Source organism: Gekko japonicus, unplaced genomic scaffold (genome assembly GCF_001447785.1).
Source record: "Gekko japonicus isolate JY-2015 unplaced genomic scaffold, Gekko_japonicus_V1.1 scaffold929, whole genome shotgun sequence".
NCBI lineage: Eukaryota > Metazoa > Chordata > Lepidosauria > Squamata > Gekkonidae > Gekko > Gekko japonicus.
In genome coordinates, this window is record NW_015170918.1 from 201756 (window position 1) to 216586 (window position 14831).

The following is a 14831-nucleotide window of genomic DNA, read 5'->3' on the forward strand; positions in this document are numbered from 1 at the left end:
CCGGCGCGCTCCCATTGCGTCAGTGATCCCTCATTGGAGCACACCGGAAACATGCGGCGAAGGGAAAAACCCGATTCACCCGCCGATGCGTCTGATCACGCAGTGGCAGGTCAAATTACCGCGGAGAGAACAGCCTCGCTTCCCCCCCCCCGCGTTACCTGGCACGTGTGACCGCACTCTTGTATTTGTGTCTAAAGTGGTGTCAGCAAGCTGCCAAAAGTTCATTCTTGTCTATATGTTCCTCTATGCATCTCCCCCCCCTTCGTAGATGCGCTCAACTTGTCATGTGCACATCTCCCCAGTAGCTCTGCATTCCTTTCAGTATACACCAGCCATGCTTTGATGTAACATTATCTAGCCAAGGCCACAGGTGGAAGAGCAAGAGAGCTTTGCTTTGTCTTTAATTAGTAGAGACAGTGAGAATCGTATGCTTATTTATAATAGGGTAGCCGTTGCTTTCCCAAGGTTTAGGCGCACAAGAAACCCTTGGCCGCGCGCGGGAACCATGTTTATTGGCTGTAATAATTATGAATTTGCTTTAACCTTTCCAGCTCTCCGAGCTATCGTTATTCTGAACAGTGACCCTGTTCAAGTGCTTCATGGCTTCAATAAAGTAAAACCTTCTTGCAAGTGTGTACTACGTTGTTTGCTGTGGGGACCTGACAAGTGGAGGATGTCGAAGAGGGTGAACTAAAGCTAGCGAGGGGGAAAGTGTGCTGAGAACTCCCTGCAGTTACAGTCTCTGTCCTCCCCGGGCTCCATCCCCAAATCTCCAGGAGTTTCCTGACCTGGATCTGGCAAACCTAACCCCCCATCCCTTGCCGGTGGCCACGGGGGACCTGGGAAACCTAATTTCTGCCCTTCTGCAGCCCGAGCAACCAAAGAAACACCTTGGCCTGCTCTCTGGCACTTCCCTGTAGCCTCCTGGCCGGCTTCCAATCCTTCGATCCCGGGAGTCTCCCGCAGGGCCCCTTCAGTTACAGGAATCCTTGGCCCTGGCTTGCTTTGGCTATCGGTCTGGACTGCCAGCTCCTCTCGCCAGCAACCTGCCACCTCTCCAGCCACGGGGAAGCTGTCAATTAACTCGTCTGGCACCGCTTGATGCTAATGGATTCATTTCTGGCATTTGCGGGCTGTAGATGACGAAGGTTTATGTGCTATTTATAAAATTAATTACATTTAAATGCGCTCCTCGCATATGACTTTCATTTCAATGCCTTCGTGCTGGTTGCCGGTTCGTAAGAGGACCATGTTCCCCTACCTTGTTTTTTAGTAGCTTCCGGTGAGGGATTTTGTCTGAAATGTTTGAAATCCAGGTTTCCTCCGGACAGGATTTCAGAGCCTCCCAGAACTGTACGGGCTTACTAATGCGAATATGGGGCACATGGGAAGACTCTGGAGGGGTGCGCTCATCAATGCCCCCTCTAAGCTGTGGAGTCCTTTTGAGCAACAATTCTGCTTTGTGAGCCGCTGGCATTAAAGTCGTGAGCGAGCGATTTGGCTGCTTCAAAAAACTGGTTTGCTCCGGAGCCATCCCTTCCTGAGTGGAGATAGAAATGTGTGAGCCGGAGGCTAAAGAACTGTGAGCTGGCTCACACTAAATCAGCTTAGAGGGAACACCGGTGTGCATGTCTGTGCTTCCCTTCTCCCTGATCCACCAACCCTCCCTCTGCAACGCTCCCCTCCCTGGCAGTCATCTGCTTCTCAGCTGGGCTCTGAAACCAGGAGTAATCCTAGCCAGGAGAGAGGATTTGAATAGAAGGACTCCCACATGCAGAAGGAGCCCTGGCTCAGTGGTAGAGCCTCTGCTTGGCACGCAGAAGGTCCCAGGTTCAGTCCCCGGCGCCTCCAGTTAAAAGGACCAGTCGGTAGGTAATGTGAAAGATCTCTGCCTGAGACCCTGGAGAGCTGCTGCCAGTCTGAGTAGACCATACCGGCCTAGGTGGACAACTGGTTTGGAGACTCATGTACCCTTACCTTATTATCCTTCCTTCAATCAAACATTTTTATACCCCCTTAAGGACGCTGAACTGCAGTTTGGTGTCGTGGTTAAGTGCGCGGACTCTAATCTGGGAGAACCGGGTTTGATTCCCCCACTCCTCCACTTGTACCTGCTGATGTGACCTTGGGTCAGTCACAAGCTCTGGCACAGCTGTTGCTGAAAAAGAGCAGTTTGTGTCAGAGCTCTCTCAGCCCCACCCACCTCACAGGGTGTCTGTTGTGGGGAGGGGAAGGGAAAGGAGTTTGTAAGGTGCTCTGAGACTCCGAGTGAAGGGTGGGGTATAAATCCAATCTCTTCTTCTCTTCTTCTTCTTCTCTTCTAGTTTGGCAGTTCGAGACCCGAGTGCCGCATGACAGAGTGAGCTCCCATCTCTGCCACCAGCTCCTGCCAACCTAGCAGTTTGAAAGCAAGAAATTGCAAGTAGATAAATAGGCACCGCTTTGGTGGGAAGGTAACAGTGTTCCGTGCGCCTCGGCGTCTAGTCATGCCGGCCACATGACCACGGAAATGTCTTCAGACAGCGCTGGCTCTTCGGCTTGGAAACAGAGATGAACACCGCATCCCTAGAGTCGGATTCGACTGGCTTTCGAGCAGGGGAAACCTTTACCTTTACTAAAGGAGTTTTTGCCCAAGTACCAGTGTCGCCCCGATGTCCTGGACGCGATGACGTCACTTCCGGGTCACGTGGGCAGTGACGTAGACATGTTGCTGCATGTTGGATACATTTCCTTCTTTTGGGGGGGGTAAGTTCTCCCCCACCGGCCAGCTGATCAGCAGAGGGGAGGCAGGGCCTGGCAGTGGGGAACCCCTGCCTCCACTGGGGGGGGGGGTCTGGCAACCCTACCCCCAGCCCAAGTTTCCTTCTTTCAACCTTGGCAATAGGACTTGCTGTTCCCTTTAAAGCTTGGGAGAGACAGCCGTTGCCCCAGGCCTTCAGTATTAATTGCCTGCATCTACATAGCAACCAGGAGCTGTGGTGGCTCAGTGGTTAAGATGCTGAGCTGCAGACCGGAAGGCCGGTAGTTCGGCAGTTCGAGACCCGAGTGCTGCGTGACGGAGTGAGCTCCCGTCTCTGGCCCCAGCTCCTGCCGACCTAGCAGTTCGAAAGCAAGAAACTGCAAGTAGATAAATAGGTATCGCTTCGGTGGGAAGGTAACAGTGTTCCGTGCGCCTCGGCGTTTAGTCATGCCGGCCACATGACCACGGAAACGTCTTTGGACAGCGCTGGCTCTTCGGCTTGGAAACAGAGATGAGCACCGCAGCCCTAGAGTTGGATTCGACTGGCTTTCGAGGAAGGGAAACCTTTACCTTTACTTTATATAGTTCAGCCCTGGACTTGCTTGGGGGTCTCCCATCCAAGTATTGATCAGGGTCGGCCCTGCTTAGTTTCCAAGATCTGATGAGATCAGGCTAGCCACAGAGGTCAACGCAAGAGACTAGCAGAGGTGGTTTGTCATCGCCTTCCTCTGCAAAGCAACCCTGGACCTCTTTGGTAATCTCTCATCCAAGTACTAACGAGGAGAACCTTTGAGTGACAGGCTGTTCAAACAGAATTCTGTGGAGAGAGTCAGTTAAGGAATGGCAGTTGGGAATGGACAGTTGAAGAAGGGACAGCTAAGCACAGACTGTGGACTGGGAAGGAGGCCAAAGGAGTGAGAGAATCAGAAAGGATCCCCATTCAAGCCGGAAAGGGAAATTACTTCTAGTTAAAGAGTGAAAAGGGGGATGGATCTTAAAAAAAGAAGTGATTCCTGGTCTGAGTATATAGAAGGATTTTGGGAACTTGATTGTGTGTTTCTGCCTTCTAGACTAAGAGTCAGTGAAACTCAGAAACCTATGCTTGAGTGTTTAAGCAGAAACCGAACAGAAAGCCTCTCTCCTCAAAATTTTTAAAGACCTTTTTGGATCACATGAACATGTAATTGTTGGCAACAAAGTATCTGGGTTTAGTGTGATTACACCGTTACGTCAGTTTTATTATCGGTTCACCCAGGGGTCTTTTCGTAGAAAAAGAGGTGCAGGAGCTCATTAGCATAACTTATTTGCATATGCCACACCCCCTGACCTCACCGGAAGTGTGTCAGAAGGCAACACCCGCCCCTCAGGCTCCACTGGACTGTTTTGGATTGCTAGCTATTGGGGGGAGGGGGGACATGCAGATCTGTCTTCACAGAAGAGGGAGAGCTTGTACCTGAATAAACCTTGGTCTTAAAGGTGCCACTGGACTGTTTTGGATTGCTATTGGGGGGGGGGGGCTCTGCAACTTACCTGGCTGCTTCTTGCTCCTCATGGCCCGACTGAGGGCTGCTGGGAGCAGGGGGTGGGGCTTGTTGCATGTGCCCGCCCCCTGGGCTCCTTACTGCCGGAGCTCCGCTCCTGTGCGCTCCCACAGGAAATGACCCCCGGGTTCACCTCATATATCCTACCCCTGATTCCAACCTGACCTTTTCTTCCTCTAAGTTAAATAAAACATTTTGCTTATTGTGAACTTAAAGCAAAAAATAAAATAAATCTAAGTAGTCACAAGGGCCACCCCTGCTTGGTTTCTGAGATCGGATGAGATTGGGCTAGTCTGGGCCATCCAAGTCAGGGCGCGCATGCTCCTGTTAATACATCTTCTCAAAAAAAGGAAGCCCTGACCTGGGTCGCCAAACAAGCCCGATCTCGTCAGATCTTGGAAGCGAAGCAGGGCCGACCCTGGCAAGTCCTTGGATGGGAGACCTCCAAAGAAGACCAGGGTCGGGAGGCGGGGGCAGGCTATCAAAGCCACCTCTCTGAATGTCTTCCGTGCCCCAGTAGGAGTCGCCAGAGGTTGCCATCAGTGTTCCCTCTAAGCTGAGCGAGTGTGAGCTAGCTCACAGTTTTTTAGCCTCCAGCTCACACACATTTTTGTCTCGGCTCAGGGAGGAGGGCTCCAGAGCAAACTAATTGATGCAGTAGCCCAATCGCTTGCTCACAACTTTAACGCCAGTAGCTCACAAAGTAGGATTTTTGCTCATAAGAGTCCACAGCTTAGAGGGAGCATTTGTCGGGGGCAATGTTCCCTCTAAACTGAGTGAGTGTGAGCTAGCTCACAGTTTTTTAGCCTCCAGCTCACACACATTTTTGTCTCGGCTCAGGGAGGAGGGCTCCAGAGCAAACTAATTTATGCAGCAGCCCAATCGCTCGCTCACAACTTTAATGCTAGTAGCTCACAAAGTAGAAATTTTACTCACAGCTTAGGGGGAGCATTGGTTGCCATGCGTTCCAGGCATGGGCACACACAAACACATGCACACTCATGCACGCACACGCACACACCCACAAAAATGCAAAAATACCCAAGGGAAGTGGGGAAAAATTAAAAAGAAAAGAAGGCCTCGAAGAATGTCCCTTACCACTGTATTTGATCACGCGGATGGTGGCGTCGCCATCTCCAAATATGGTGACTGGGGTGAGCCGCACTTCGTAAGCCTCCGGTTTGATCAGCTCCGTCAGGTTGTAGGTCATTAACTCTCCCTTCTGGATCTTCCCGTTCACGGCGATCTCCTGCTCCCACCAGCGCGCGTGACCAGCCTGTGGATCGTGACAAGAAAAGGCGCAGAAGTTACAGCTTTGCAAACACAACGGTGACCGTTTTATGGCCTGCAAATATTGAGAGGCGCACGGATGCGAGTGCCGCTGTTTGTTCCTGGAACTGGCTACCGATGGGCAGGAGGGCCATCTCCTCACCGCCAGTTTCCAGAGGGCTTCCAGCACCGTTTTATTCCAAAGCGCTTTCGGGGGTTTTCCGTCCCAGGGGCTGTTTGGCGACTGCATTGTTGATTATATATCGATATTCAAGGGGTGTGTTTGACGCTTAAACAGGGCCGGCTCCAGCTTATTTTGCCCCTTAGGCGAGGATCCCTTCTGCCCCCCCCCCCCGTGCGCCCACCAATTTAAAAAAATTAATGCATTTTAGGAAGAATGAAAAACACAAATAATCAAGAAACTCCCAGAGTACAGGGCCGGGTGCAGTTTGGTGCCCCCTAAGGGCTGTCCCACTCTAGGCGATCGCCTAGTTCGCCTAGTGAGTGAGCCGGCCCTGCGCTTAAAGCTGCTTCCAGCTGGCTTTATTGCTGGCACCATGGATATTGTAAGCGGCCCTGAGCCCTCGTTTGTCAGTCAGGAGGGAAGGGAAATACCCCAAATATGTGAGGACGGCTCACAGCCAAGGAACACGCAATAGCCTCGAGAGGCTTACCTAACTGGGGCTTGAAGCCGAAGAAGTTCCTCATTCTCACAGATATTCTGGGAGATGATTCCAGAATTCTATGCCTCTAACGTGGGGGTCCACAACACGGTGCCTGCGGGTGCCCACCACGGTGCCCGCGAGTGCCTGCATAAAGCTTTTTAGAAAGTAGGAGGGGCTAGATGGGGCTATGGACCAGTGGGGCTTCTGATTGGCTGCACAGATTAAAAGGCTGTTAAACAGAGATTCTGCCAGAAATACTGAAGAGTTACTAGTGGAGTGTGGCTCAAGTCGTTAAGAGACTGCAGACTGGAAGGTGGGTGGTTCAGCAGTTCGAGCCCCGAGTGTGCCACGTGACGGAGTGAGCTTCCATCGCTGGCCCCAGCTCCTGCCAACCTAGCAGTTTGAAAGCAAGAAACTGCAAGTGAATAAACAGGTACCACTCTGGTGGGAAGGTAACAGCATTCCCTGTGCCTTGGCATCTAGTCATGCCGGCCACATGACCACAGAAATGTCTTCGGACAGCGCTGGCTCTTTGGCTTGGAAACAGAGATGAGCACTGCACCCCTAGAATCTGATTCGACTGGCTTTCGAGCAAAGGAAACCTTTACCTTTACCTCTGCTTCCTAACATTTTGTGTTTGGCTTAATGTCCTGCAGCAGCTATTTTGTGCCTGTGCCCACCACCCTGTGTCAGAATTCCAAAGGCTCAAAAAGGTCTGGGCCCCCCCTGCTCTAAAGAGAGCACCAGGAAAGGGTGGAGAAAGCTCACTAATAATGGGTTGGATCCCCTGGACTTCTTCCACTGGCAGAGAAGAAGGAGAAGGAGAGTGAGGAGGAGAAGAAGAGGAGGAGAAGAAGAGGAGGAGGAGGAGGAGGAGGAGGAGGAAGAGGAGAAAGAAGAAGAAGAGGACGAGGAGGAAGAAGAGGAGGAGGAAGGAGAAGAAGGAGAAGAGGAGGAGGAGATTGGATTTATACCCCGCCCGTCACTTGGAGTTTCATAGCGGCTTACAAACTCCTTTCCATTCCCCTCCCCACAACAGACACCCGGTGAGATAGGCGGGGCCGAGAGAGCTCTTTCGAGGACTGCCCTTGAGTGAAAAGAAAAAGAAGAAGAGAAAAAGAGATTGGATTTATACACCATGGCCCTTTACTACCCAAAGGAGTCTCAGAGCGGCTTACAAACTCCTTTCCCTTCTCCTCCCCACAACAGACACCCTGGGATGTAGGTGGGGCTGAGAGAGCTCTGACGGAAACTGCTCTTTTTCAAGAACAGCTCTTATCAGAGCTATGGCTTGCCCAAGGTCATCCAGCAGCTGCAAGTGGAGGAGTGGGGAATCAAGGAGAAGAAGAAGGAAGGAGATTGGATTTATACCCCATGGCCCTTCACTACCCAAAGGAGTCTCAGAGTGGCTTACAAACTCCTTTCCCTTCCCCTCCCCACAACAGACACCCTGGGAGGGAGGTGGGGCTGAGAGAGCTCTTTCGTGGACTGCCCTTGAGATAAAAGAAGAAGAAGAAGAGAAAAAGAGATTGGATTTATACCCTGCCCTGCACTACCCAAGGGAGTCTCTGAGCGGCTGACAAACTCCTTTCCCTTCCCCTCCCCACAACAGACACCCTGGGAGGTAGGCGGGGCTGAGAGAGCTCTTGACAGAAATGGCTCTTTTTCAAGAACAGCTCTGACAGAACGATGGCTTGCCCAAGGTCATCCAGCCAGGTGCAAGTGGAGGAGAGGGGAATCAAACCCGGTTCTCCCAGATTAGAGTCCACGCAGGTAACCACTACACCACAGTGGCTCCCAGTTTGGCGCTTTCCTCTGGCACAAGGAGCCTTCCTGTCACCCAAGAGATGAGCCTCCCAGGTCAGGGGACCGCTCCGTGAGCTGGAGGAAAGCAGAACCGATCTGCCAGATCCAACCCGATGTTCCGTGTCCATCAGGCCCTTCTCCTGTGAAATTATTCCCCCTTAAATAAACGAACACAATAGGGGAACTTCCCAGGACATGGTGTCCCCCAAACATCCTGACTTTCAGTTGAGAGTCACTCAGACCCCCTCTTCTGCCTAATTCATAGACTGACAGAATCACAGAGTTGGAAGGGGCCCTAGAGGCCATCTAGTCCAACCCCCTGCTCCATGCAGGATCAGCCTAGAGGAGGGGTGTCAAACATGCGGCCCGGGGGAACTGGCCCTCTCCTGCTTCCAGTTCTGCTGCTGCATCATCGCTTGCTTCGCTGGAGTCTCTCAATCGCTCAGCCATTTCATGTTCTAACCCAGGTTCTAGACTCAGAACTCTGTTAGAGAATAAGCCTGATATTTGCTTTATGGACTACTTATTGCTACACACAATGGACTGTGCACACACACACAGAGGCTCAGAAAGCTGTATACTTTAGGTCACCTGTTGTGATGCCACACATAGAGGGTGCCTGCACATACATTACATGTAAATAAGGTTTCAGCTGCACAGTTACCCAGCCTGGTGAAGAAGCAATGAACCAACAACTCTAGGAAGAGACAGCCCCCATGACAGAGCTGTTTGTAGTCATGGACTACCCAACACTTGCTTTGTTCCTGAGCTGGAATTTCCTGCCATATGGACATTTGGTTATTGTTGGTACAAGTTAAAACACTTCTATTTCACATGTTTGTTTGTAACCAATAAGTTTAGAGAGCTAGAAAGCCCGGCAACTTCAGATCTAGTTTGTCGTTCCGATTGGAGACTAGAGTGTCTAGTTCTGAGCATTTTATGGCTCTTTGTCCTGAGCAAGAAGAAGTTAGTCTCCATTGCTCTTCTGCCATGTTCTGTCTAGCTGTAAGGATGTAGGAATATAGCTCTTTGTTATTTTAAATCCCGTATACCTTTTTCCCATGCTAGGTTGTAGTAAACTTTTATATTTTAAACACACCATGGACTCTGATTCTTTAATACTCTGCTGAATGCTGATTACTCTTTCACACCTGTCCAGATGCCTGATTTCGAGTAAGGTTTTAGGTTACAATATAGGCCACCTCTTTTAGGTAACCTCCCCTTCCCACATGCAACCAATAAGATTGTTTTTGGGGCGGACTAACAGGTAGGTGGGTCAAGAGGTTGGCACAGTTACCGCCCATCTCTTGAACCCCCTATAAAAGGAGAGAACCAGTCACCTGGCCCCTCCTACCTGGCCAGATAGCACCTCCCCTGCAACAACCCCTGTCTGCTTTTACTCCTCTTGAGAGTCCCACTTGCTATCCCCAACCTTTGCCTCTACTGCCCATGCGTTCCAGATGGTTCTGGTCGTGTGTGTGGATTCCCTTTGTTTCCATTTCTTCCCATCCATTCTTCATTGGAAAAACCAAGCTTCCAGACAGATAAGTATCGCCCACCATCACCCCTACCTGCTAATGCAACTGTGCTTATTTCCTACTGTAATTATTAGAAACTTGATTGAATGTGTGGGTGCATCAGTATTGTTTGTATGAGATATATTTATAAGTAAAAGACATCAATTTTAACCACAACAGCCTCGAATCCTTTACTGGTAACCCTTGGTGGGATCAGGACCTTGGTATAAATTGGCAAGAACCCATTTATAAACTGCCAATTGCTGTAAATAAAGCAATTTGGCTAACAACTCTGAGCATGAGATTTCTGTGGTGAATACCAATAAATCAAAAGTAGGTTTGCAGCTTACAGAGCTAATGTTTTAAGCATGTTTTTATTTTAAGTAAAAAAAAATCTTTGTGTTTGTGTCCTTTATAAAGTTTACATCTCTGCTACCGGGCATTGCATTTTATGACACACACCTGGCCCGGGCCAACAAGGTCTTGTTTATGTCAGATCCGGCCCTCGTAACAAATGAGGTCCGACACCCCTGGCCTGAAGCATCCCGGACAAGTGCTTGTCCAGCCACTGCTTGAAGACTGCCGGGGTAGGGGGCTCACCTTCTCCCGAGGCAGCTGATTCTACTGCTGCACAACTCTGACGGTAAAAAAGTTCTTCCTAAGATCCAGCCAGTACCTTCCCGCCCTTCATTTAAACCCATGATTGCAAGTCCTGTCCCTCTGCTGCTAACAGGAACAGCTTCTATTCATAAAGTGACAGACAGGTGTCATCTATTGTCCTTGTGCTCTGTATTCACCTTGTCATTCCCCCCGAATCTGAAAACCGTTTCCCCGTTAACAAACACAGGGACAACAAAAAGGAACAGTCTCTTGGGCATGCAAGTTCTTTGCCATGTCAGTGTTACAAGCCAAGGAGGCTTCCTGTATGCGTTCTCTTCCTCAGGGTGCTCAAGGGGAAAAAAACCCCCAAACCATAATGGAGGAGGAAGTAGTAGGAGGCAGAGGAAGAGGAAGTAGTAGGAGGCGGAGGAGGAAGAAGAGAAAGAGGAGGAGGAAGAAGAGGAGGAGGAAGAAGAGGAGGAAGAAAAAGAGGAGGAGGAGGAAGAGGAGGAGGAGGAAGAGGAGGAAGAAGTAGAAGAGGAGGAAGAAGAAGAAGAGGAGGAAGAAGAAGAAGAGGAGGAAGAAGAAGAAGAGGAGGAAGAAGAAGAAGAGGAGGAAGAAGAAGAAGAGGAGGAAGAAGAAGAAGAGGAGGAAGAAGAAGAAGAGGAGGAAGAAGAGGAGGAGGAGGAGGAGGAAGAGGAAGAAGAAGAGGAGGAGGAGGAGGAAGAAGAGGAAGAGGAGGAGGAGGAAGAGGAGGAGGAGGAGGAGGAGGAAGAAAAGAAGGAGGAAGAGGAGGAGGAGGAGGAAGAGGAAGAAGAAGAGGAGGAGGAGGAGGAGGAAGAAGACGACGACGAAGAGATTGGATTTATACCCCGCCCTTCACTACCCAAAGGTGTCTCAGAGCGGCTTACAAACTCCTTTCCCTTCCCCTCCCCACAACAGACACCCTGTGAGGTGGGTGGGGCTGAGAGAGCTCTGGCAGAAACTGCTCTTTTTCAAGGACAGCTCTTGCCAGAACTACGGTTTGCCCAAGGTCATCCAGCCAGGTGCAAGTGGAGGAGTGGGGGATCAAACCCGGTTCTCCCAGGTTAGAGTCCGCCTGCACTTAACCACAACACTACTACAGTATCTCCGAAGGGCACCTGGAGAGTGCCATATTTCAGTAACAAACGTTCTTTTTGACTGATTATTCCTTATTACAAGCTCGCCCAGATAGACCTAGATATGTTTATTTTTTTTAAAAAAATCACCAAACCGCCCATTTCACAATTTTAATTTGAACAAAGGTACCCCAAAGGTACCCTAATACTTTGGCCACCAAATGAGAAGGGAGCACTCACTAGAGAAGACCCTGATGCTGGGAAAGACTGAAGTTCAAAGAAGACGGGGACGGCAAAGGATGGGGTGGTTAGACAGTGTCATAGATGCAACGAACATGAAGTTGAGCAAACTCCGGAGGACGACGGAAGACAGGAGGGCCTCGCGTGATGTGGTCCACGGGGTCGCAAAGAGTCAGACCTGACTGTGCGACTGAACAACAACTACCCCAAATCAAATAGATCACATATCCTGAAGCAGAAGATGGAGAAGCTCTGTTCTCTCGGCTAAAACAAAACCAGGAGCTGATTCTGGTACAGACCATAAGCTGTTAATATAGAAATTTAGGATAAAACTGATGGGGGAAAAACAACAACCAGTAAAACATTCATAGTGGCCAGATACGATCTAAACAACACTCCTGAAGAGTTTAAAGACCAGGTAAAGAACAGATTTGCAGTACTTAGACTCACTGGAAAACACAATCATGCTAGGAAAAGCAGAAGGCAGCAGGAAAATAGGAAGAACCGACAGGAGATGGATGGACTCACTCAAGAAAGCCACAAAGGCCCTCAGTCTGCAAGAAATATCTAAGCTAGGCTGTTAACAATAGGACCTTTTGAGGAATACTCAGGGGTTTTTTTGTAGAAAAAGCCCAGCAGGAACTCATTAGCATAATAGGCCACATCCAACAGCAGAAACTCATTAGCATATTAGGCCACACCCCTGACAGCACAGCACATTAGCATATTAGGCCACACCCCCATGTTACCAGAAGTGTGGTCATCCAGCCACACCCACCTTTTGCTTCTTATTCTGTTGTCAAAGCCCAGAGGGGTTTTTTTTGTAGCAGGAACTCCTTTGCATGTTAGGCCACACACCCCTAATGTAGCCAATTCTAATGAGTTTCTGCTGTTGGGTGTGGCCTATTATGCTAATGAGTTCCTGCTGGGTGTGGCCAACTCAGGAGCCAACCAGAACTCCGTTCCTGTGCGTTCCTGCCCAAAAATAGCCTTGGGGACACTCATTCGTAACATTGCCATGTAGGGAGCAACTTGACGGCACACGCAGACCCAAAATCAAGATATGACTCAAAATCAAACATATGGCCCAGTCCGTCATTCAGATTGTCAGATTTGATTCATGGATGCAAAACAACGTATTCAAGCTAAACCACTGGATTGGAATGTTTCCAACCGAACCCCTTCGTTGGAGAGGACTGTTCCGTTATTGAAGGGACACAACACCCACCCCTCACTTACCTCCCAGGGCAAAGGGCCACATACCAAATCCCAGAATTCCATCTTTAAAGTCGGTCAAGCGATTAGAACAGCCGATGGCTCCAAGCAAAGGTTCGTATTCTTGAAAACCTTGCTTGCCTTGAGCTGCAGTTTCTCCCGATGGCCGACAGCCAATCATGGTGCCTGGCAACACCGTTCCAATGGTGAAAAGTTAAAGTAAGAACTAGATGGGACCGAGATTGAAGGACCTTTTTCTTGCTTGAGTTGGAGGAGCTGTATCCACATCGGCCATTTGTAAATAAGGAGTAACCCTTTCAAGGTTAATTAACAACATAAGGACATGCGATCCCTGTCGGATCAGACCAGCGGTCCATCTGGTCTAGTATCCCATCTTACATAGCGGCCAATCAGTTTCAGTTTGAGAGCCAGTTTGGTGTAGTGGTTAGGAGCGGGGACTTTAATCTGGGAGAACCGGGTTTGATTCCCGGCTCCTTCACATGCAGTTGCTGGTGTGACCTTGGGTCAGTTACAAGTTCTCTCGGAGTTGTTCTCTCAAGAGCAGTTTCTATTAAGAGCTCTCTCAGCCCCAGCTACCTCACAGGGTGTCTGTGGTGGGGAGGGGGAGGGAAAGGAGTTTGTAAGCCGCTCTGAGACTCCTTCAGGTAGTGAAGGGCGGGGTATAAATCCAATCTCTTCTTCTTCTTTCCTGGAGGGCCAACAAAAGGATATAGAGGCCGAGGCCTTCCCCTGATGTTGCCTCCTGGCACTGGGACTTAGAGACTTCCTGCCTCTGAATGTGGAGGTTCCCTTCAGACACCGTGGTGAGTAGCTGCTGATAGACTTTATCCTCCCTGAATCTGCCTCATCCCCTTTTAGAGCCTTCAAGGCCTGTGGTCCATCACGTCATGCTTTGGGAGCAAATTCCACATTTTAATCATTTGCGGTGTAAGGGATTACTTCCTTTTGCCTGTGCTGAATGCACTGCCCCTTGGCTTAATTGGATGCCCTTTCCCCAAATCAGTTTTATTCAGTTTTCTCATTAACTCATTAACAACAGGGTTATGCAAAATAGCCATATACATATAATTAACGCATTTTTCGTTATACATACAAAAAGTGCTTTAATTAATCTAATCTATACTGTGGTGAGGATTCTTCCCGTACAGTTCATACTATATATCAAACTGTGTATTGTGCTATAAACGCTACACAAGGCAAAGAGTACCTACTACATCGGGTATTGAATCTTTGGTAGTGTCAGCTAGCTGCCATTGTATCTGGTGTTACCTGCTTAACGCTTCTTGTAACCTTCCCCCCCCCCCCCCCCGGCTGTGTTCCTTATGCTTACTCTGTACTTTGCGGAACTGGCCAAGGTCATGCAGCTGGTGGTGGGAGTCGGTGCTTCGCTCGGCTTGTTATGGGTATCTAGCCTGTGAACTGAACCTGTGTTGATTGTGTAGAACTGTTATGGTCCCATGAAATGGGCGCGCGTGTCTAAGTTCTATTCCCGCCAGCGGGAACTGGGCTCATTGGCCCTCACCTGGTTCAAATCTCTTTATTATGTTGCTCATGTGTATTAGCAGTTATTCCTAACAATGTCCTTGTTCCTGCTTGAACCATCGCTTTGAAATAAACCTTACTTTGATCCAAACGTGGAGTTATTTCGAATGCCTGGGGATCCAACAGGTAGTTAGGTATGATAAGATAGGAGACCGTATACATGTCGTATCATTGTGTTCTCCTTTGGGTTTGATTTGTTTAAAGATATCTGTGGTTTTTTCCATTAAGTATAGATTCCATAGTTTCTTGTACCTTGAGTTCTCGTGTCTGGGTAGAGGGAGAAAAACGTCTCTTTGTCAACTATCTCTGCCTAATGCATAATTTGATCAGCCTCTACCACGCCTCCCCCTTAGTCATCTCACTTCTAAACGGAAAAGTCCCAGACTCTTCAGTCTTTCCTCCTAGGTTGTGGTCACACGGCAAGCTTATCCCGATTTGTTCCTGCTACATCGCTCCCTGAACCGCAAGCATTGCACGACAAGGCTCTAGGCACTGTCTAGATAGCTGCGCCGCCGCTTGGGCGGCGCAGTGTGGGGTTTTTTTAAAAAATTGCTTTGTGCGTGTGCATATGCACA

General features: G+C 49.4%; 1 protein-coding gene across 1 annotated transcript in view; it reads right to left on the reverse strand.

Moving 5' to 3' along the window:
* Nucleotides 1-14831, reverse strand: part of MDGA2 (MAM domain containing glycosylphosphatidylinositol anchor 2) — a 407262-nt gene that overhangs the window by 38270 nt on the left and 354161 nt on the right. The window contains exon 11 of the mRNA XM_015418765.1: nucleotides 5380-5557. Coding sequence (XP_015274251.1) covers nucleotides 5380-5557 — 178 coding nt within the window. The remainder of the gene's footprint in view (nucleotides 1-5379; nucleotides 5558-14831) is intronic.